This window comes from Taudactylus pleione, unplaced genomic scaffold (genome assembly GCF_031769625.1).
Source record: "Taudactylus pleione unplaced genomic scaffold, aTauple2 ptg000094l, whole genome shotgun sequence".
Classification (NCBI taxonomy): domain Eukaryota; kingdom Metazoa; phylum Chordata; class Amphibia; order Anura; family Myobatrachidae; genus Taudactylus; species Taudactylus pleione.
In genome coordinates, this window is record NW_028284496.1 from 1,993,797 (window position 1) to 2,018,372 (window position 24,576).

Here is a 24,576-nt window from a genome sequence, read left to right on the forward strand (position 1 = left end):
TACTGGGGGCACTACAAGGGGGGGGACTACTACTACAAGGGGGGACTACTACTGGGGCACTACAAGGGGGGGACTACTACTACAAGGGGAGGGGACAACTACTTGGGGCACTGCATAGGGGGGAGGGGACTACTACTAGGGGCACTACATAGGGGGGAGGGGGCTACCACTGGGGGCACTGCATCGAGGGACCACTGCTGGGGGCTCTATAAAAAGGGCAATACTGGGGGTACTGCATAGGGGGGAAGACTACAACTGGGGCCACTATTTAAGGGGCACTGCATAAGGGTTACCACTATTGGGGGCACTGCATGGGGTGTGGAGTGCAACTGGGGGCACTATATAAGGAGCACTGCATAGGGGGTACCACTACTGGGGGCACTATATAAGGGGCTTACTACTGGGGGCACAAGGGGCACTGCACAGGGGTGACCACTACTGGGGGCACTGTATAAGGGGCACTGCATAGGGGGATCACTGCTGGGGGCACTACTGGAGGCCTGCATAAGGGGGTCCTCTCCTGGGGCACAGGGGGGCACTGCATATGGGCACCACGACAGGGCTGTCCCTAATCTTTATTTTTACTTTACATTAATCCCATATGGACCCGCCTTCTCCCTGGAACACTTGAGGGGGGGGCGCCGTAGCATGCACGTTCCTCGGGCACCCTGGCTACACACTACTTCTCTGCCCTGGCCGCCTGCATGCATTTGCCCCCCAGGCTAAAAGTTGCCAGCCAGCTCCTGCTTGCAGTAATTAGCTCCTCATGTGAGACTTGTATATACCTGCTATTACCACTGTTATGGCCTTTATAGTCACCTCTGCTGTTACTGCTGTGTACCCCTGTTACCAATAAACCTGCAAGCATGTTTAAAGACCCTCTTGTGGAATAACCTCCATTTCACATTCCACTGGTACCTACTGTATCGTAACCACCCAAGTTCTAGACCAGGGGTAGCCAACCTCGGTCCTCGAGAGCTACTAACATTTCACGTTTTCCAGACCGCCTAGCTGGTGCAGGTATTTATTGCTCATTAACACATTTGAAAAGATCCACAGGTGGACCTAATTATTTCACTTGTGATTCTGTGAGGAGACCTAGAAAACATGCACTGTTGGGAGCTCTCGAGGACCAGGGTTGGCTACCCCTGTTCTAGACCAATAGTTCATATTAATAGATCCTCCCTTCCCCATTTATATTTTTACATACACAATTTTATTTAAAGAAATTATTCAATACATGTGAACTGCAGATTGTCAAACTGTTCCTTTTATTTTTGTATTCAGTTTATAAATGCACATGCTGGACATGGTATTTTTATACCTTGAAATAAAAATGATTGATTAAATTTTTTTTTTATTATTTGTACATTTTCTTTTTGATCTACAATCTATTGTGAAAGGCAGTGTTGTAATTAGCTACACGGTCACCAACTGTCTTTCTGCTACTGTGGTCCAATATCCACCCAATAATCACCAAGTCAACCAACAATACAACAGAGTACATATCTAAGTTTCTTAGTTTTCAAAGTTAAAGCAATGATTTAGGATGCTCAGGGTGCCAACTGTCCATTTCCCAATAGCACTATGTCAATGCAATTCTTGGATAAGTGTTCTAGCTTTTAGGTGCCTAGTTATTAACCTGTTGCAGCAAATCTCATTCCCTCTGAGAAGTGTAACTTTACCTAGAACCACTGTATCCTATAGGTTATATGTGTAAGGAGATGGTCCCTTATGTAATTATTGTACCATTTCCAGTGTTTGCTTCTTTATTGATTATTTCCCAAGATCCCTACACCCGTAACAATCTCAGTAACCTAAACATCAGTGGGTCAGGCCATTTCTAGGCATGTTTGTTAAAACATTCAATCTTCACGCTGCTTTTGGTGACCCTCACACCATACCAGCCCTTCCAGGTTTTAGAGTCTTGAGCACCATGCTTGAAACGAATGAAGCGCACCCCAGGGCCATATCTGGAGAAAGTATGGCCGATCTGTAGTCAAGGAAAAAAATCCAGATAATTATTAGACCTACAATCACTTTATACTATTCCAGTTATAGTAAATTGCCATTTAGATGAGAAAGATCAAGAATTATCTTATGTCATTGCCAGCTTATACATTTAGTGACTAATTACTAATAACATACAAATGTGCAATGGCCAATAGTAATTTCTAGGCAAGCATTGTAGGATTATGGTTTAATTATTACCTAGTAAAAAAAAATTTGGATCACTAGTGATCAGTTAGAACATTCTGCTACAGCGGACAGACCAGTTTGTAAGAGCACCATCCTGACACAGCTTTCATTTTTATTATGAGTCTTGTGTTAATTAGGGCATGCTGGGTAATGTAATTTTGCAAAACCAGGTGTATAACCGATTGGTTCACGAACAGCACCAAATTCACATTGTGCTGGCACTGTCTGTCCATGTCTGCCGGTGCCCCAGCTGTAATTAGCTGGTGGCCTGGCACAATCTCCACAACAGCTGGCTTCCGTTGGCACACAGCGGGAGGTGAAAGGCTGCCGGAGGCACACGGTTGAGAAAAGTTGCTGGGGGGAGCATAATGTGTTAGGGGCATTAGTGTGTGGCATAAAATGTAAGGGGTACTACTACTGTGTGGAATTATGTGTTATATGGGGCACTGCTGCTGTGGCATAATCTGTAAAGAGCATTATTGTATGGTATAATGTGTAAAGGGAATTACTGTATAGTGTAAGGGGCATTACTGTGTGGCATAATGTATAATAGGCACTACTACTGCATGGCATAGTGTGTATAAGTGATATTACTGCGTGGCATAACCTTAATGGGGTAGGTGTGGAATAACATAAATGTGTTCTGTGTGGGGACAATTGTATGCTCCGGGGCCCTTATAAAATCCTGCTATGTGGCCCGCACAGTTCTACTTACTCCTATGCATGCAAACACAGAGTGCTGACTAATTATATATATATATATATATATATATATATATATATATAGTGACACAGTCAGGTTAGGGGTCCCTCTCCTGGGGGTAGATGGACTCCCTCTTTACACACACAGCAGCTGTAGAGACAGGATACAAGTCAGGGGTTCTCGTACAAACTGGTCAGTGCCAGTCTTTATTGTGCCAAACAAATATAAACATAAACAAAACATAAACATAAGTCCTAGCCCGGCTGGGCACTAGCTACACAGCAGAGTCCCTCTCTATAATAATGGTAGGGCCTATTGCCCTCACCATCAACAAAACACGTGCACAGTACTTACAAGGATTATCACCAAGTGTCTCTGAACAGGCTAGTCTTCTCCTAGGTGTGAGACACTCAGCCACAAATAAACCATGCTTATATCAGCCCTTTTCAGCTGCAAGCCCTAATGAGCCTGTTACCAGGCTGAAAAGCCAAAACCTGGAGTGGCCTGTGGATGGAGCCCTCCCTCTCCTCACATCCACACCCCCGGGACCCAAACCGGCTTTTCCTAAAGCCGACACTCTCGTCTGCTTACAAAACAGACTTCTCCTTGGGGTTTTTAGAACACATAAGCCAAAAACATAGGACAAATGTACCTGCCACTGACCACTTTACCAGTGCTTCTATCACAATATATATATATATATATATATATATATACACACAGTGTATATATATATATATATATATATATATATACACAGTGTATATATACATATATATATATATATATATATATTCACTTTAAAAAGGACTAGCTCTGGATTTAATGTGAACTTGCATGAGTCATAAAGTTTGTTCAGCCTATGCAGCAGTGGACTGGCCCAAAGGGGTACAAGGGAAATCCTTGGTGGGACCCACCCCCTCCTCTAGGGATGGAGCAGGATCATGGCTGATCTTGGGTGTTTAGTTTGTTTCTATGGAAACTACATCAAGATTAACCCTCCTGCCAATCAAAGTGGGTTGTCCCGAAAAACCCTGTCCCCTCTATATAAAGGGGCCCTGTACTTTGCATGTCCTCTCTAATGGTTGTCCAAGTCTCCCCTGTGGTGACTGGCCACACCAGGGCTGACGATACCCCTTAAGCTTTTATCCTTACAACTGAATTCCCTGGTGGGCCCTTCATAACCCAGTCCAACACTAAGCCTGTGAGATAAAAATGTGTAGCTTTCACACAGGTTGTTGGCAGACTGCCAATTTCCACTTGAGCCAGTTCCGAAACCTGTATAATGTAATGGTGCATATACGCAGGACAATCATCAGCAAAAAGGAAATGATCTGCATGCACCTTCCTGGTGTGCTGGATGATCGATATCAATCATCCAGCACAAAACCAACCCACCAACGATGGGCCAGTGACCCGCAATCAATGATCGCGGGTCCCTACGTAACCTGGACAAAATCGTCCAGGTTGGCCTGCATGCACGGGTGATGGTCGATATCATTATTGTCCATCCATGGCCAAGCAATGCTGGTTGTTTGTGGGTTGGAAGGCACCAAAAAATGCACGATATGAATGATAAAGATATGATCGATATCGTTATTGTTCATATTGAGCATTTTTATCATACAGTGTGTATGCACCATAAGAGTGTTCCCATTTTTAGAGATTGTTTGACAGTGTGTAGTCCTGATTAGGTTCATACCTATATAAGAATTATATTGATAATGGGTGCACAATAAAATCAGGGGTGCAGCAAGGATGAAAACACAATAGAGTAAACACCCACTACTCAACAAATCATGCACAAAAAAAGGTGTGGTTCCCCTCCTAGCGCTCCCCTAACACCACATGCACATAGGTGATAAAGCACAAAAAAGGATAATCACCATAAATCAATTCCACTGGTTATGGGAAAATGTAACCATGTAGATGGATCTTGCAACCTTATATTATATATAAAGCATGAGTGTTCCTTATCCTCCAACGTTTTCAAACGTTGGTCACAACAGGTCTCACATATGGGGATATAAAAGGAATACAGACATAGTGTAGATCCAAATACAACAAAATATATTTAATAATAAGTAGCACTCACAAATTACAGATAAAATTTAAGCATAATATCATCCATTCAACATGATACTGCAGCAGCATGTACGTGACCTTCCTCCTTGGATTCCTTAGATGATATAAGGAGGGCAATAATACCTGCTCCGGATGCAGTCTAATGCCCAAAGGTAAATCAGGTACAGCCAGACCTCTGTCCGTGATGGATGTCGTCCTTAAAGCCTACGCTTAACGCGTTTCAGACCTCTTGGTCCTTCATCAGAAGCGTGTTTAAGGCTCAATATTTGTAACATATATATACCCCTCCTAATTGTAATACCATAGCGCTTCAATTACTGCTAATCGGCACTGATTAGTTTAGCACATGCGCAGTCACATTCGTATTCCGGAAACAAGATGGCTGTGCGTTCCACTTGACAGTAAGCGATCATATCATGCGTTCCACAACCTCCGTGAATTCGGAAGTGGTGGTTTTGTTATGTTCATATCCCGGAGACAAGATGGCTGTGCGTTTCACTCAACAGGAAATGGCCATATTATGTGTTCCACAGCCTCCGTGAATCCAGGAATCACAATTTTATTATATTTTAAAGGCCATCTAGAGTCTATTTATCTAGTCCTTCAAACGTAGATCGAATACATATATTTCATAACCAGGAATACTGCACATCAAGCATTCCAAAATTGGTAGATAAAAAATCTTCAGGGGTATCCACATTTCATGATCAGAATAACAATACATAAATAAATTAAAAATTTCCTTATTCATCAGTCCCATCAGGAAAGTATAAATGGGTCCATTAATAATGTTCATGTATGGATGGGAAAAAAAGAAAAGATAAATACAAAAATTAAAAACATTAAAAACAAATATAGCAGCATAGATAGACAAGTAGGATGGCAGATTAATATCATCAATTTAAAAAACACTTCAATTCGAAGTCACCATTTAATCCCCTGGGTACAAGGGTCTTTAATTGATGGATCCATTTCATTTCAGATTGAGACAACCGTTTGTCTAAGTCTCTAGTACGCCACTTAGGCAAAATAACCTGTATGCCTAAAACATTTTTTATATGGCATACCTGTGAGTTATGACATTGTTTAAAATGTTTGGAGACTATATGGGTCTCTAATCCCTTACGGATATTATAGATATGTTCTGACCATCTAGTTTTTACATTTCTACTCGTTTTGCCCACATAAAATAAGCCACATGAACATTCCAAGATATATATTGCATTTTTAGAATGACATGTGACAAATTCATTGATAAAATATTTTGCACCATTTACTGTAAACTCAATGACTTTTTTTGTATTTGATTTTACTGTTTTGCACATCAAACAGCTTCCACAGCGATGGAAGCCCTTAGTTCTTATACTTTGTCTTAGCTCCGTTTCTATACTACTTTTAACCAGTTTATCCTTCAAGAACTAAGGGCTTCCATCGCTGTGGAAGCTGTATGATGTGCAAATCAGTAAAATCAAACACAAAAAAAGTCATTGAGTTTACAGTAAATGGTGCAAAATATTTTATCAATGAATTTGTCACATGTCATTCTAAAAATGCAATATATATCTTGGAATGTTCATGTGGCTTATTTTATGTGGGCAAAACGAGTAGAAATGTAAAAACTAGATGGTCAGAACATATCTATAATATCCGTAAGGGATTAGAGACCCATATAGTCTCCAAACATTTTAAACAATGTCATAACTCACAGGTATGCCATATAAAAAATGTTTTAGGCATACAGGTTATTTTGCCTAAGTGGCGTACTAGAGACTTAGACAAACGGTTGTCTCAATCTAAAATGAAATGGATCCATCAATTAAAGACCCTTGTACCCAGGGGATTAAATGGTGACTTCGAATTGAAGTGTTTTTTAAATTGATGATAATAATCTGCCATCCTACTTGTCTATCTATGCTGCTATATTTGTTTGTAATGTTTTTAATTTTTGTATTTATCTTTTCTTTTTTTCCCATCCATACATGAACATTATTAATGGACCCATTTATACTTTCCTGATGGGACTGATGAATAAGGAAATTTTTAATTTATTTATGTATTGTTATTCTGATCATGAAATGTGGATACCCCTGAAGATTTTTTATCTACCAATTTTGGAATGCTTGATGTGCAGTATTCCTGGTTATGAAATATATGTATTCGATCTACGTTTGAAGGACTAGATAAATAGACTCTAGATGGCCTTTGAAATATAATAAAATTGTGATTCCTGGATTCACGGAGGCTGTGGAACACATAATATGGCCATTTCCTGTTGAGTGAAACGCACAGCCATCTTGTCTCCGGGATATGAACATAACAAAACCACCACTTCCGGATTCACGGAGGTTGTGGAACGCATGATATGACCGCTTCCTGTCAAGTGGAACGCACAGCCATCTTGTTTCCGGAATACGAATGTGACTGCGCATGTGCTAAACTAATCAGTGCCGATTAGCAGTAATTGAAGCGCTATGGTATTACAATTAGGAGGGGTATATATATGTTACAAATATTGAGCTTTAAACACGCTTCTGATGAAGGACCAAGAGGTCTGAAACGCGTTAAGCGTAGGCTTTAAGGACGACATCCATCACTGACAGAGGTCTGGCTGTACCTGATTTACCTTTGGGCATTAGACTGCATCCGGAGCAGGTATTATTGCCCTCCTTATATCATCTAAGGAATCCAAGGAGGAAGGTCACGTACATGCTGCTGCTGTGTCATTTTGAATGGATGCTATTATGCTTAAATTTTATCTGTAATTTGTGAGTGCTACTTATTATTAAATATATTTTGTTGTATTTGGATCTACACTATGTCTGTATTCCTTTTATATCCCCATATGTGAGACCTGTTGTGACCAACGTTTGAAAACATTGGAGGATAAGGAACACTCATGCTTTATATATAATATAAGGTTGCAAGATCCATCTACATGGTTACATTTTCCCATAACCAGTGGAATTGATTTATGGTGATTATCCTTTTTTGTGCCTTATCACCTATGTGCATGTGATGATAGGGGAGCGCTAGGAGGGGAACCACACCTTTTTTTGTGCATAGGTTCATACCTAGGCAAAAACCTGATCCTGGTCAAACTACACCATCATGCCATATTTGTTGGCCGTGCATATACACAAACAGACAGACAGACACGCTTTTTCACGTTTCAAATAGATTGTAGAACCACAGACATGTACTGTTCATTCTGTAACAATTATAGTAAGGGTGTGTCTATGATGCTATGCATCATGCCCCAGTACGCACATTGTACTGGGACCCTATTGCATCCTGGGTAATACATGGTGTCCATGGTGTCCTCTCACATCCTGTCCTGCAATTTACAGTACATAATGTCAGAAAAGAGACTTATGTCTTACCTGGTTAAGTCCTTTTCTTTGAACTCCATAGGGGACACAGTCAGAGAGCCCCAAAGACTGGTCAAAGTTCCAGGATGTTGATGGGATCCTAAGCCATTTATCGACCCTGGAAGGACTGCTGGCAAGTCACTGCCCCACCCATGAAGACTTGCATCCATGATGAAGAGGACGCATTCCTAAATCCATAAGGGGCAACCCTTGTCTAAATGGGAGTCCTGGAGCCACCACACAAGGGAGAGATGGACCTCCTGAGATAGGTTGATTGTCTGCAGCTTGATTTGGTGATGGGATCCATTCCAGTGAGTCATAATTTCCACCTGGAAAGGATGGGATAGAAACTGAGCGCACTCATGTCAAAGATGGAGACCAGTGAACCCAGGATCCACATGCAGGGGTGTATTGACACCCAGCACTGAAAATACTTTTGTCCGCTGGGAGGAAAAATCTCTGAACCTTGGAATATAACAGGGCCTCCAGGTGGAGCATCTGCTGGGACGGAGTCAAGGAGGATTTTTTCCAACTGATGATCCATCCGTGCAATTGGAGAAGATCCATTGTCAGACAGAGGTGCTCCCTGAGCATGTCCAGAGATCTGGCCAGGATAAGAAGATCATTCAGGTAAGGGAAAAATCTGATACCCTTGCGCTGTAAGTGAGTTGCCACAACTGCCATGACTTTCGTGAAAATACAAGGAGCCATGGAAAGACCAAAAGGCAAAACCCAAACTTGGTAGTGTTCCTCCTGGACCACAAACCGTAGGATGCCCTGGTGGCTGAACCAGATGGGAACATATAAATTAGCATCCGGGATGTCATAGAGGCCATGAAATCATCCAGGTCCAGCTCCAGAATGATTGAGTGCATGGGAACCTGTAAATACTTGTTAAGGAATTTGAAGTTGGATTGGTTGAAAGGAAGAATTCAGCTTCTGAACCAAGAAAAGGTTGGCTTAGATAATGGAGCCCTTCTGTGCCAGCGGGACAGGAAAAATCACTCTGGAGGCTAGCAGAAAGTGTATGGAATCCCACAGCACTTTTGCTTTTCCCAAATTGCCAAGTACCCAGGTATAATTCGTGGTCACCATCCAGGCTTCTGAGAAAAGCTGGCCTCCCACACTGGGGGTCCACAGGTAGCAGCCTGCCCTGTCAATCAGTAGGCTTGTCAGTTGGCTTAGCAGTCGGGCATCTAGTAGGCCAGAATTACTTGCTTTGAGGTCTTAGCTGAAGAACCCTGGAACATAGAAAAGGACTGTCCCTTGGTCTTCACCTGTGGGCGAAAGGAACAAAAGGAAGATGTGCTACCGAAGGCAGAAATGCTGTCTTGGAAGCAGCCACTGTGGCTATGATCTTATATAATTCTGGATGAAAGACAACATTGCCGAAGTAAGTAAAACCTCAAGGGCCTACATAGAGTCTGAGTCAGCACACCAAGAGCAGAGGGCCATTCTGGCTGACAGACGAAGCTGACATACTGGAGGTTAAGATACCAGTGCCAAGGGGAGCTTTATCAGGATATGAAGTCGCCTGCTTAATATGCCCCACAAGAACCATTAACTGGTTTCTATAGTCCCTTGATGAAATGCCGTCTTTAAGGGCATCTTCCCAAGAGCCTTGACCACCCAAACAGATGCAAGCACCAGACAGGCTATTACACCTGCATAATTATAAATGACCTTAAGTAAATTTTCCAACTTCCTATCCACTGAATCTTTAAGAGAGGCTGTATTAGGAATATAAATGGTAGAATTCTTGATAAGGTGGACAATATGCACATCAACAGGGAGAGAAGACTCCCACTTGCTACGCTTCTCAGCAAGGAGTGGGTACAAAGATGCAATGTGCTTGGAGACCTGAAACCACCTGTTAGGAGCAGCCCAAGCCTCCCCTATCATTTCCCCAAGCTGTTAAGATTTAGGGAATTCTACAGAGACCCTTTTCTGATGCTTTGATACCGGAGCCTTGGATCTAAGGGCTGGCTCTTTGTCCACAATAGAGAGGACCGATCTAACTGCCCTAACCAAGGTGCCCACATTCACCTGAGGGAGAGACTCCTTCTGGACAGAAGAGGTCTCTTCCTCTGGTCTGAGGAGATTTCCATATCTGAAACATCACCGAGCTGGGGGGTAGTGCGCTCATGCCCGAAAGTTTTGCACCCAGGAGCAAAGTCCTTATCCAGTATCTGCTGACAGGAGATGGACACCTGTGCTAAACCCTGTACTGACTGGGAGAATTTGCTCATCTATGAGGGTTCTAGCGCAGCAGCTGCAGATGAGACTGTATAATAGGGGCAGAGTGAGCCCCCAAAGCAGGAAGGACAGGAGCTGTATGGTGAGCCACCAACTGTGACATTACCTGCAACAGGTTGACAGCTCATGCCAATTCTTGGCTGGAAGCTGTAGATTGAACCTCCCACTGAGTGACTGTGCAACACTCGAAACAGAAACCAACCTGGACCTCGTGCTGTGTGAAATGACCAGCAGTACAAGTTCTACATGTATGCAGCAAAGGATTGGCAATCTCCTTGGGTGCTTTGTTCTTGGGAGACATGGTACTGAATTCCAAGGTAAGTTACCACACCAAGTTATATAAACAGTAGAGATGAGTGGATTCAGTTCTGTGTGTGCTGTACCCAAGTTCATTTGTGTTTGTTGATATGGAGATCGATCAGTTGAGAGGAGAGCATGCACCACATACTAGGGGTTTAGCTGCTGCAAGTGCCACCAGTCATGACGATACTAGTCCATCTATATCATCTACTAAAGCTGATGCTAAAGGACATACAGGGCTTAAGTCAAGGCATCTAAAATCAAAGAACCAATCTTTTACACTGGCAAAGAAAAAAACGGAAAGACATAAAATTGGCAATATGCCTTTCACCACACAAAGTGGCAAGGAAAGGCTAAAGCCTTTGCCTTGTCTTATGACTGGTGGTTCTGCCTCTTATGATGATGTAAGCCATTCTCACTGTAGACATTTTAAACAAATGAAAATAGCTAATGCATAGGAACCAACTGTGCGCTCATAAATGTCACAAATCCCTGAGGAGAGTATAAGCGTGTCGGTGGGTGCCATGTGGGCCTGACCATTACAAAATGGTACTCGAAGAGGAGCCTCCTTCCACAACTTGCGCGTCCTCTGCAAATGTGGGGATGAGCAGCACAAGTCAACATGCTGACAAAGAAATTGAGGATGCTTCTGAGGAAGTGCACAAGGATGAGGAGAATATTTGTGTAGCTGATGCTAATAAGGAAGTTGATGATGAGGATGTTGTTGATGAGGATGTTGTTTGTGTAAATCAAGCCCCAGTGGAAACAGTTGTTGCCCATGATAAGGAAAAGCCCATTGTCATGCCTGGGCATAAAACAAAAAATCCACTTCTTATGTGTTGAATCATTTCTACACAAATCTGGACAACAATAGTCAAGCCATCTGTACCCATTGTCATGTCAGAGTAAGTAGAGGTAGGGACCTTAAGCATCTAGGAACTTCCTCCCTGTTACATCAAATACAGCACATCCATCAAAAGTGTTTGCAAAATTCAGAAACTTTGGCTACAAAAGTAACAATAAGCAGTCCAGCGTCAGCTAGCTCTGTTCTCTCTGCTATATCCAAGCACCTGGCATCTTCACTCCCAACACCTTCATCAACAATATCCTCAATCATGATCTGAAGTAGTCCTGCATCCAATTTGATAAGACTAACTCAGTCCTCCCCTATCCTGGTTTCCTCAGAAGAATCCTTGAGCACTATGCCTGCTGCTGCTGGGAGTGGATCTTCATCCCAGAAGGGGACCAGGAAGACTACTAGTAGTAGTTCTAAAAACAATTGACTGTTAAACAATCCTTTGTAAGGGGGAAAAAGTATGAAAGCAGTCACCCAGTTGCACAGCGGATTACTTATGCCATAACATCTATGCTGGTATTAGATGTGTGTCCGATATCTGCCATTAGTGCAGTGGGTTTTAGACAAGTATTTGAGTTCCTCTGACCCTGCTGCTAGATACAGATCTAAAACCTAAACCAAAACACGAGGGTCGGCTCACAACTCTAATAAACAGAGGTGTCTAATAAGGAACAATGCAACGAATGTAGGGGTCACACAAATTTAACATTGAGTGAGGCTTTATAGAGGGGGAATTAACCCCTTACAGAGGTACTGTTAGAAAAGTCACATTCAATGCATAAAGATTTAGCAGGCAGATAATGCTCAACAATCCAAACCCCAGTCAGCTGGATGGCACTATACTGTATAACCTGATCTGAGGGGCAGTATACAGTTAGACAGGAGACAACCACTCTGGAGACTAACTGTGGCAGCACAGCTCTGAAATGGCCAATCAGTTTCTGTCTGAATTAGGAGAGAGTAGGGGGTAAATTTACTAACAATCGACATAGGTCGAGATGACCATCTCGGGTGATTTATTGATTTTTTCCCTGCTTGCAAATTTACTAAAGGCAAAAGTCGGGTGAGTTAGAGAGAGATTTCAATCATCTCACTCGTAAAACTCGGGTGAGATAGCAATCTCGAATCAAATCACCATCGGGGCAAATCGCAAGTACTTTTCACCTAAAACATCTCTCAAATTTACCAAAAATCGGGATGACAAGCTCGGGTGAGATAGGAGCAAACTCTCTGTCAAAATCACTTTTCAAACTCTCAACCCCCTGAGCTGCGAGATGATCAGAAACATACACAAATCATTGTGATTTGTGTATGTTTTTTTTGTACCTGTAAAAAATAGGGATAATTTAAAAAAAAATGACGTGAGGTCCCCCCCCAAAAACACTGACCAGCCCTGGGCTAGCCAGCCTGTCCAGGTTCTTAAAAATACAGTGAAAAAAATGCGTAGGGTTTCACTGTATTTTAAGAACCAACACAAGGCAGAAGGCACAGAGCTGGTTTTAAATATACAGAGAAAAAAACAGACGTGAGGTTTCCCGTATATTTAAAACCAACCCTGGACCCTTTCTAACGGGGGACTGATGCCACAGCCAGGGGTGCCCTTTCACCGGCCCCCCCAGCCCTGGCTATTAGTCAGCCCAGGCCAGGGATCCCTGGGGAGTTGGTGACCCCCCCAATAAAGGGGTCACCCTCTCCAGGGCACCCCTGACCTAGGCTGATAGCCCAGGGCTATCCCTGCCACCCCTTGCTGTTGGGTGGCGGGTTGATTGTGTTGTATGTATGTAATAAAGCTTTATTTTACAGGGGTGTTGTGTGTTTATTTAACCATTTCTTTACAGGTGAACTACAGGTACCAGTGGGTCCTTAATGCCCTGCATGCTGGTACATGTGGTTCTCCAAGTACCAGCATGCAGGGGAGGCTTGCTGGGATTTGTAGTTCCACTGTAAAGATAATGGTGATAAATCTTAATTTTACACATCACATAACACAATCAACCCGCCACCCAACAGCAAGGGGTGGCGGGGATAGCCCTGGGCTATCAGCCTAGGTCATGGATGCCCTGGAGACGGTGACCCCTTTATTGGGGGGTCACCAACTCCCCAGGGATCCCTGGCCTGGGCTGACTAATGGTCAGGGCTGATGCTGCGGCTGGGGGGCCCGGTGAAAGGGCACCCCTGGCTGTGGCATCAGTCCCCCATTAGAAAGGGTCCAGGGCTGGTTTTAAATATATGGGGAACCTCACGTAATTTTTTTCTCCGTATATTTAAAACCAGCTCTGTGCCTTCTGTCTTCTGTTGGTTCTTAAATACAGTGAAACCCTACGCATTTTTTTCACTGTATTTTTAAGAACCTGGACAGGCTGGCTAGCCTAGGGCTGGTTAGTGTTTTTTGGGGGGGACCTCACATCATTTTTTTTTTAAATATTTATCTATTTTTTACAAGGGGTAAAACACAAGCAGCAAGCACATATCTCACTGATATGTGCTGGCTGCTAGGTCGGGAGAGATTTGGCAGAGAAAACACTGCAATCTCCTGCAAAACGAGTTACTCGGGAGAGATATCTCGTTTGGCTTCACCATTGGCAAACTCGTTTAGCTTCAAATCGCCTGTTGGTAAATTTGGTAAAAGAAAAGGGATTAAATCACACAAATTTGGGCGAATTCCAGCGAGTTAAATCACTTTGAAAATCTGGACCATCTCGAATCTTGGTAAATTTACCCCTAGGAGTAACCCGATGGCAGGTAGCCTCCGTGAGGGGAAGGGGCTAATGGGGAGAGCCTATCTCCCCCTGCTGACATAGAGCACCAGGACAATGGCCGCTTATTGAGTAGTGTCACCCTCTGCCTGAGTGCTCTGGTGGTGTAGCAGGTAATCCAGCCACCCGTTGTCAGCACCATTGGTGTCCCCACGCAATAATGGAGCTGCCTTACCTTACTTTCCCTGGCGTCTGGCTGTTGCTGGGATCCTCCATGTGCAGTGAAGAACCGGCTGAGGTCACCGGTGTTGGGGGTTGGTGGAGCAGCAGCACAGGCATCCCATTGGACAGCCCCTCTATTATGGTGCCTGCTCCTGCAGCACCAATCTTAGACTGGCCTGTCTGGGGCGGGGTATAGGGGAGGAGGAACCTGGGCTGTTGGAGTGTGAAGATTTTAATGGTTTGGTGCCCAGACTCCACCTGCCAGCCTATACCCCAGCATAGTCCCTGTGTCCCCTCTAGGGGGTGCAGAAGTATTATTGTTATCTTATAGCTCATGTAGCTGTAAGAATCTGTAACACATTGTACCAGGAAGATCTGAGGTGACAATGCATTGATAATACCATATTGGGTAATGACATTATCATATAGTAGATAATTCATTTGTCTAAATGGGATACATTCAGCATCCCGGCGCTTACGTAACCGGCATCGGGATTCCAGCTGCTGGGATATCGAAGGTAAGTAGCGGAGTTGGGGGGAGGGCTAGGGTTAGGTTTAGGCACCAGGGGGAGAGTTAGGGTTATGCACTAATGGGCTCCTAACTGTCATGTCACAGGCTGTTTTTGAAAGATGACAGGATCTGATTGACTGGTCCTTTATCTCCATCCACCTTATTTCCATCCGGGGCTTAGTAAATAGACCCCTAAGTTCCTAATCCTCTCATTAACTATGATGTAATGTCCTGGATCAAAATGTATTTTCCATAAGATAAGTTTTATTTTAAAGTCTCTTTTGAGTGCCTTTTTTTCTAAATACTATTTTTATGTATATACATAATATATATAGATAATTGTTTTTCTATAGATCCACCCACAGTTTGTGAACATATTTTTAATTTTTTCCAGAAAAATAGCCCTGATTATTATTATTATTATTATTATTATTATTATTATTATTATTATTATTATTATTATTATTATTATTATTATTATTATTATATATAGTACCACCATACTACCCAGCAGAGTATAGTATAATCATCACCCCCTCCCCATCTGTGCTTAGAATGTAAATTCCCTAATACACTGCCATGCACTAGTGTTCATTTTGGTGAACCAGCAGTATTTGATTTTGGAGTATGGGAACAGACAATAATGTTAGATTCAATTGTACTTTATACACAGACATAAGCTTATACAAAGGCATATCCAACAAGTCAATGAAAATAAATATCAGGATGGACAAAGTAACTGTCTGAACATCCAACACGTCATATGTAAATACCAGTCTTTTGGGATTAGTCCCATGTTCCCCTCTCACCTGCTGCCAGTCATTGTCCTCGGATTCGGGGACAGTGATATTGCCGCTGTTGTGCTCAGTGATCAGCTCACGTTTATCAGACAGAAGCTCTGCTATCAGCTCATACCGACCTCCACAGTCACTCCGAGATGAGTACCTGCAATTATCCCATGTACTGTCATTAATGTCTTGTGAACCTTACACAGTGGATTATGGGAGGAGGGCTGGATGATAAGTAACCAGCATACTATACTACATCTAGGGCATAATGTGATTATGAGAAGGTTGGTGCTGGCATGCAGATCTTTAGATCTGAGACTTGATCTCCAAAACGCATGGATGCCGCTAATACTATAGACCTGAGACACGTGTGTGAGCGATGGCGCAGTGAGGACCTTAAAGGGAGCGCAGCCTGACTTTTGTAATTATCCGTATGGGTGAATAAATCAGTGTTTTCTGCATACATCGGTCCTGGTTTATACTTATAGAAGTTTGAAGCTGCTACAACTCTATGAACTCTCTATACACTGTTTCCAAGCAAGAGGGAAATAATTTACATAGAAACCTTTATATGACCACCTGCTAGAATTACAATATGTCGTTTTTTGTAAAGGTAAGATCTCAAGTTGCATAGCTGCCAATGAAAGATACCTTTACGAGTGTAAAGACGAGACAGATAGTATATGTAAGTATCAGCTTCCATGTATAAAATAACATTTGGTGACAGCCAGCTATAAATAGGGATGTAGTCAGCTCTGGGGAGGGAGGGTTAGGATTAGTGTGCGGGGAGGTTAGGTTTAGGCACTAGGGGGGAGGTTAGGTTTAGGCACCGGGGAGGGGGTGTTAGGTATAGGGTGCGGGGAGGGGAAGGTTAGGTGTAGGCACTATGGGGAGGTTAGATTTAGGCACCAGGGAGGGAGTGTTAGGTATAGGGTGCAGGGAGGGGGAGGTTAGGTTTAGGGTGCGGGGAGGTGGGAGGTTAGGTTTAGGCACTAGGGGGAGGTTAGGTTTAGGCACCAGGGAGGGAGTGCTAGGTATAGGGTGCGGGGAGGGGGAGGTTAGGTTTAGGCACTGGGGAGGGGGAGGTTAGGTTTAGGCACTGGGGAGGGGGAGGTTAGGTTTAGGCACTGGGGAGGGGGAGGTTAGGTTTAGGCACTGGGGGGGGAGTGTTAGGTTTAGGGTGCGGGGAGGGGGAGGTTAGGTTTAGGCACTGGGGAGAGGGTGTTAGGTATAGGGTGTGGGGAGGGGGGAGGTTAGGTTTAGGGTGCAGGGAGGGGGGGAGGTTAGGTTTAGGCACTAGGAGGAGGTTAGGTTTAGGCACTGGGGGAGAGGGTGTTAGGTATAGGGGTGCGGGGAGGGGGAGGTTAGGTTTAGGCACTAGGGGGGGGAAGGTTAGAGTTAGGCACTGGGGAGGGGGGGGTTAGTTCTAGACACTAGGGGGGGAGGTTAGAGTTAGGCACGGGTGGGTTAGGGTTAGCTTACGGGTTACAAAACTACTCACCATTCAGTACTATGGGTGTCGGGATGCCGCTGTTGGTATTCTGACTAGCGGTATCCTAACAGACAGGATATCATACCCAACCCATATAAAGATACCTTTATATGAACACTGGAAAGATTTTTTATGTATAGTAAGGGGTATATTTACTGAAGTGCGGGTTTTTAGAAGTAGAGCTGTTGCCCATAGCAACCAATCAGATTTTAGCTATTATCTTCTAGAAGGTGCTAGTGTAATAACCCAATATTTGAGGTATTACAGCTGCTGCACAACATTGTGCTTTTCTACACATGCACAGAGAGGGGCCCATGATAGGCCAGCTGGAAGGCTGGGGACAGTTGGTAGAAGAGGAGCGGCAGTTGGTCAGAGCTGTTAGTCTGAAGTAGCAGCCAGATAGGGCGGACCTGCACCACTGTAATGGTGCGTACCTACTAAGTAACCTAACCTAAGAACTTGTAGGGGAATTTGTTGCTCTGAAATCAGGGCCGGCTCCAGGGGTACCCACGCCCTATCTCGCCCGGGTAATTGTCGCCCTCTGCGCGCGTCCCAAAATTGGAACGTGACCTAATTACCATAGGTCACGTCCCCTAAATGATTGTTATTTGGGGGTGTGCCTGCATGGCACGCCTCCCGTGTAACGCCAGGCTGGGGGGGAGCCCAGCACTCAGTCATTAGCTGGGCTTCCCCAGCCCTCTCCCAGCACTGAATGGATGCCGCGTGCATGTGCACAGCATCCATTCAGACTTCAGGGTCAGCTATGGGGACCCAACCTCCCGGCCAGACCACCCGCGGGCCACTTCGCTGTCCCGCTGAAATCGGGATGTTGGGGAGGGGTGTGCCCTCAATAGGGTGGTGCCCCTGTTCGACTGCACTGGTCAGACACCCCAAGAGCCTTCCCTGTCTGAAATGCTGGGGTAATTAAGGGAGGTAGCAGGAGGAAATTTGATATATCCCCTACTTCAAACTACCGGACCTGTTAAGCCACTAGTTATAGTGGGCGGTGGGTTTGGGTAATAACATTATAAATGTTAAGTAGAATTTTTTGGTTGCTAATGGTAACATCTCCACTTCTAAAAATCTTCACTATAGTAAATATATCCCTAAGTGTCAGTTTCATTAGTATGAAAGTTCAAAGAGAGAAAAAGAAATACGTAAATGAAGAAAGCAATTATCATCACATAGCTTATCTGGATAGAATCCCGACACCAAAATCTAAGTATAGTAGCACTAACCCCTACCCTAACCCTCCCTACCCGGTGCCTTAACCTAACCTCCCCCTCCTGCACCCTAATCCTAACCCTCCCTCCCTGGTGCCTAAACCTAACCTTCCCCTCTCTGCACCCTAAACCTAACCTTCCCCTCTCCGCACCCTAAACCTAACCTTCCCCTCTCTGCACCCTAAACCTAACCTCCCCCTCCCGCACTCTAAGCCTAACCTTCCCCTCTACACACCCTAAACCTAAACTTCCCCTCTCCACACCCTAAACCTAACCTCCCCCTCCCGCACTCTAAGCCTAACCTTCCCCTCTCCACACCCTAAGCCTAACCTCCCCCTCCCGCACTCTAATCCTAACCCTCCCTCCCTGGTGCCTAAACCTAACCTTCCCCTCTCCACACCCTAAACCTAACCTTCCCCTCTCCGCACCCTAAACCTAACCTTCCCTTCTCCGAACTCTAAACCTAACCTCCTCCTCCCGCACTCTAATCCTAAACCTCCCTCCCTGGTGCCTAAACCTAACCTCCCCCTCCCGCACTCTAATCCTAACCCTCCCTCCCTGGTGCCTAAACCAAACCTCTCCCTCCCGCACTCTAATCCTAACCCTCCCTCCCTGGTGCCTAAACCTAACCTTCCCCTCTCCATACCCTAAACCTAAACTTCCCCTCTCCGCACCCTAAATCTAACCTTCCCCTCTCCACACCCTAAAACTAACCCTCCCCCTTATTGGCTAATCCTATCACTCCCCCTAGTACCTAACCCTAAACCTCCTGATTTCAATGGGACAGACACACTTTTCGGGCACTGTCCCGCTGTCCCACCCACAGCCCACAGTGTCCTTTTGTTGGGTGGAATGTTGGGGGGGGGGGCGGGAATCACTCAATCACTGGCACTACTCTGCAAATCAAATCAATGTGTGAACTTAATAGATGCTGTGCTTGCTCGGGGAGCGCTGGACACCCCCTAAAGTGATAGAAATGGAGGCGTTCCACACGGCCATACCCCCTGAGTCACCTCCCTGTGACTCTGATTGCTCATTAGATAGAGTAAGTTACCCAACCCTCACCCCTTGTCCATGTCCATGTTTTTTATTGCTCTGTCAGATTCTCTGTTACACTATATGGTCCCTTTACAGAGCTATGGACACTAAATGGTGCCTTAAATATAATAGGTAATAATAACATATATCCAGATATAGCTATGTCATGATAATCGCTTTCTCCATTTACGTATTCAACAAATGCTTTGGATAATTTCCATGCCAGTCTTATGTCAGTTCTTGCTGAGTTACTGTTATATTCAGTGTTACAGGAGAGCGGAAGTGACGCAGCACAATCATGCAAGCTGATATCTGATTGGTTGTTATATTGTACAGCGTTACCATCACTGCAGAGCCTTTCATCTTACCAGTCGCTGATCACAATGCACGGCTGGCTCTTGTCCAGTAACTCCTCTGTATATCCTTCATGAAGGAGATCAATGACCTGAGATTTCATGCACCACCTGAAAGTCAGCAATCACATGGAAATGCATCTGTCACCGTGGATGTACAAACTATTGCACGTATCTTATTTTATTTATCCATCTCATACATTAAGGGCCTGATTCTGAGTCGCTCTCAGCTGCGTCTGTGTACATATGCTAATACCGTTACAAGCCTTTCCCTGGCGTACATCTGTGTATCTAAATTTACAAGGACTGAGACATCCACCTTTGGGCGCTGATTCTCTGTCTAGGTATGGCCTCCAATGTGAGCACTTAAACGCCTGTGTACATAAACACTTCAGTGACACACATACGACCCTCCCAGAAGATGGATCATCTGTGTGCATCTGATTAGCCCAATGTTTTTTCAATACACGATCAGGAGGCTTGTGCGGTAAGACTTAGATGAACGCGCAGCAAAAATAATTAGCTCAACTTCTGTATGTCCAACATCAACATTGTGCGTTACTCAGGACCAGGCCATAAGGGTCACTCTTCCTGATCGTTAACTGTCTCCAATTTTTATGTGGCAATAAATATACTAGAAGATCTCCTCTCTCTGATTTCTACCCCCTATGTAACACATAGTAGGAGGTGCTTAGTAGGAGGTGCTACCAGTACCCAAATGCTGGGAGATCTACTGCGCAGAAACCTGCGGAACATGAGCGCGTCTATGGAAGAGAACTTGCTGTCATCAGCCTCCTGCAAGGTGCAGCGCAATACATCTGCGGAAACAGAAGGCATGAAGTGTCTGTCCCAATGGATAGACTGAGCTCTATTTTCTATATGGGACTGTTTAGAAAGGGGCTAGGTTTGTACATACATAGACTGTGACAACCACTTTATTATATAGATCAACTCTAATACTAGTAATTTATCTTTTTTTTTATACTAGCTGGGACATCTGGGTTGAAGACTGGACCTTGCAGCCTTCATTTTTTTACATTGTCTTCACCTATAACCTGGATAACTATGCAAATTAGGAGCAAATGACAGTGCAGACAGGTGCATCCCCCAGGGCACTTCTCACCAAGCTGCATGGAGTAGAGGTTTCCCTAAGATGCATTAGTCTCTCCCATTATTCCAGGACATGGTGGAAGGTCAATTGGGTTCTATTAAACTTGAACCTGATGTTCTGTGTCTACAGTAGGGAAATTAGATTGCAAGCTCTACTGAGGCAGTGACTGATGTGCTTAAAGTTCTCTGACATAGTGTGGTCCTGTAACATATTAATGCTGCACTAATAAATGATGATAATAGACTAACTGATGTATGATTGGTTGCTGTTACTGCTTTTTGTGTAATGTACATACTTATAGGATGTAGCAAAGAATTTCTTGACTGAATCAAATGGAAATTTTGCTTCACGCTCTTCTCGAAAATTTTCGACTTTCCATCCATCTCCACCAGAATGAATGTCCTCCCAATACTGTAACCCATCTATAAAACACAGGGCATAGTGTTTATCAGATAATATCATGATAAGAGTAGGGTAGGTTGGGTATATCGGGCGTGGTCTGGCTAGGTTGGGTCTGGTCTAAGTAATTTTGACGTGGTCTGGGTAGGTTGGTAATGGTCTGGATAGGTTAGGCATTGTGTAAATAGCATCGGGTCACAATCTCGGGTAATTTAGTATCAGTATCAATGACATATTTATTTTGAGTTACACATATGTTAAGGTATGTACAATGTAACTAGAATGTTAAATGTATGCATACCAAGGTACATTTAAAGTTCATAAATATACATATTTAGCATATTACAATGTTGGGGTATTCTTAAAACCACCATCATCATTAAATCATCAACTTGAAGTTGTTTTATTGTGTTTTAATATGTATTTATGCAATAAATAAAATAAACAATTAAAAAAAGACAGGAGAGGTTCCCCCTTTGAATAGTGATACAAGAACCAGCGCTTACAGCCTGGTCTTGCTACCACTAATATTGGGGATCAGCAGCGTGGCGTCTCCCTGCCAAAGCCTCTATGATTAGCTGAGCTGGTCAGTTGTTATTGGATTACAAGACTAGATTAAGGACGAAGAGGAACCCTCTGGAGTTTAGTGCGTAATAAAGTGGTGGGGAAGAATTTATTAAATTTAAACATCATGATATCTCTCCCATAGTGCCGAGCGTTAGGAGCTGTCGGACGGCGGTGGGCGCAGGAGCAGGGCTTCAGGTAAGTACAGTGCTTACAGTCCCTTACTATGCCAGGGGCACTCAGACCACTAGATACACCCCTGCCGCTCCGATATAAGGGAGTGCAAATCAGAGATATGCAAAACTCTAATATTTGCGTGCACATACAAAATACATGCATTCACATATAACATATGTGATGCACATATGAAATACATGCATGCTCATACAAAGTCTTGGTGCAGGAAAATGCATATATTACACACACAAAAAAACAGAATTTTGCAGAACTCTATATGATTACTTGTAATATGCTAGAAATAAATAATAATAATAATAATAATAATAAATAATAATAATACAACATTATCAAAACTGCAATAAACATGAAACATCACGTAATAGAAAAGATCTGGTTTACCTTCCCCGCAGCTATTCTTGATGAGATTTCTCGCCATCGTGTTCAAGATGTAGCTGTAATCACTGATGTCTGTTCCAGAAAAGCACCCTGGTTAGCACTTCATCTGACCATTCACCAATATAAGCACAATAATAAATATCCACAATTGTGTCTTATATGCACAGAATGAGTAAATGCACTGTCTGGCTGTGGTTTCTGTTATTTTGGAGCAGCAGATGGCGACTTTGCCACATGCAAAGGATCAGGCCAGTGTCTGCAGCCATAACTATACACGGGTGAGATGCATAGTCCTGAGCTTAAGTGCTTTGATGTAGAGCTCAGTTCCCTGTCAGCCCTAATGTAACCCTCATACCTGACTGTGCAAGTTATTTTCTACCCTCTGTATGTGTAACACTGTGATCCCACAGATCAGTTCCCTGTTAGCCCTCATACCTGACTGTGCAAGTTATTTTCTACCCTCTGTATGTGTAACACTGTGATCCCACAGATCAGTTCCACATGTCTAAGCGTCTCTCTGGTTTTACTATGACACGCAGAAAAAAAGTTCTGTGACCCTTCTTACTGACCACTATCATTCTAAACACCAGTTGCAAAGCCCTATAGAGTCATGTACTACCACAGCATATAGATGTAATGCTCACCTATAGGTTATACTCACATAAAGACCAGCAGCTGGTAAATGGTGCAAGAAAGCCAGGAACCAGGGCCACCCGAATGAATAGCTCTCTGGGCTATCATCCAGCTTTCTTCTCTTATAGGGCTGCTTCTTGCAGATTACGCCACCTCCAGCATCACCTTTATCTCTTCATAAATCACCCTGACACGGATAAACAAGAAAAAGCATAAACGGCCTACTGTAGCAGGTTATCCTCCCAATTGTTCCCATATAACCATAAATACCATATTAAAAGAAACACAGACACATAAATTATGCAAAGGTCACAGCTTTATTGTGCAATAAAAGCACAAAGAAGAAATCAGCTCTAATCTACAATCACTTTACCAATTCTGAGGTGGCTGTCCGCCCCTCGCCACTACACACTTGTGTTGAGTAGAAACTGCCACCCCTCCCTTGGCTCAGTACTGGACCCCCATACGGACTATGCCCAGGACCTCCCACACAGGTAAAGTCAAAACACAGCCACAAAAAATGGGGGGTAGTGCTCACAACTATCTCTTGTGCCATCTTTTGCTGCCAGAGCAAGGTTCCTTCAAGAACCAAAGCCATCCCACCATAAGACCTTTTAACAACAAACAACTCCATCCTCTCAATTGACAGAGTAACCCAATCAAGCCTGTATAAGTGTGACAGATCAAACTGGATCTGCGTATGAGATACTACATGTATCATTCCTCCTTTAAACCTCAACCACTGGAATTTTTCCAAATTGGATTCACAGCTTGGATTAAGAGGTGGAGAAAATGTTTGAGAGCAGATGGTGAATTTTTTGAGTATAGTCATTTTGTTACTAAGACTTCAAAGTATTTTACTGCAAATTTTCTTATCTGTATCTATAATAAAATTTGAGATGTGAGCATTGCCCACTGCTAAATAACTTGCCCACTGCTAAATAATGTTTACGTCTAGCCTTATCTAAAACTCCCTTCTTAACTTCCAAATGCCAATGCCTACAGGGCATATCAGACCATATTATATGCAATCTTTTAAACTTATCCTAAGGGGCCACCAAATCATCCTTCACCTGCCTAATCAACTCAGTAGATTTCCATTTTCCTAAATCATTGCCCCCAAAATGAACAATTAAAACTCGAGGCAAAACAAAACTAATAAAATACTCCGACAACAAAGATCTCAAATTGTCCCAACAAAGA

At 43.6% G+C, this 24,576-nt stretch overlaps 1 protein-coding gene across 1 annotated transcript; it reads right to left on the reverse strand.

Moving 5' to 3' along the window:
* Positions 1-1,700: 1,700 nt before the first annotated feature.
* On the reverse strand, positions 1,701-22,809 carry LOC148526758 (F-box only protein 2-like). Its single transcript, XM_088469835.1, has 5 exons — positions 22,744-22,809; positions 21,497-21,623; positions 20,106-20,201; positions 16,006-16,141; positions 1,701-1,993 (listed from the first exon to the last, which is right to left on the reverse strand). The coding sequence occupies exons 1-5, from the start codon at positions 22,778-22,780 to the stop codon at positions 1,844-1,846; spliced, it is 546 nt and encodes a 181-aa protein (XP_088325961.1). The 5' UTR covers positions 22,781-22,809; the 3' UTR covers positions 1,701-1,843.
* Positions 22,810-24,576: the final 1,767 nt, after the last annotated feature.

Excerpts from the sequence above, each read along its gene's own strand:
- LOC148526758 (XM_088469835.1), bottom strand. The coding sequence starts at position 22,780 with ATGGCGAGAAATCTCATCAAGAATAGCTGCGGGGAAG. Across the intron at positions 21,624-22,743 it reads CAAGAATAGCTGCGGGGAAG|ATGGGTTACAGTATTGGGAG; the intron begins GTAAACCAGATC and ends TGTGTTTTATAG. Across the intron at positions 16,142-20,105 it reads TGCATTGTGATCAGCGACTG|GTACTCATCTCGGAGTGACT; the intron begins GTAAGATGAAAG and ends GGATAATTGCAG.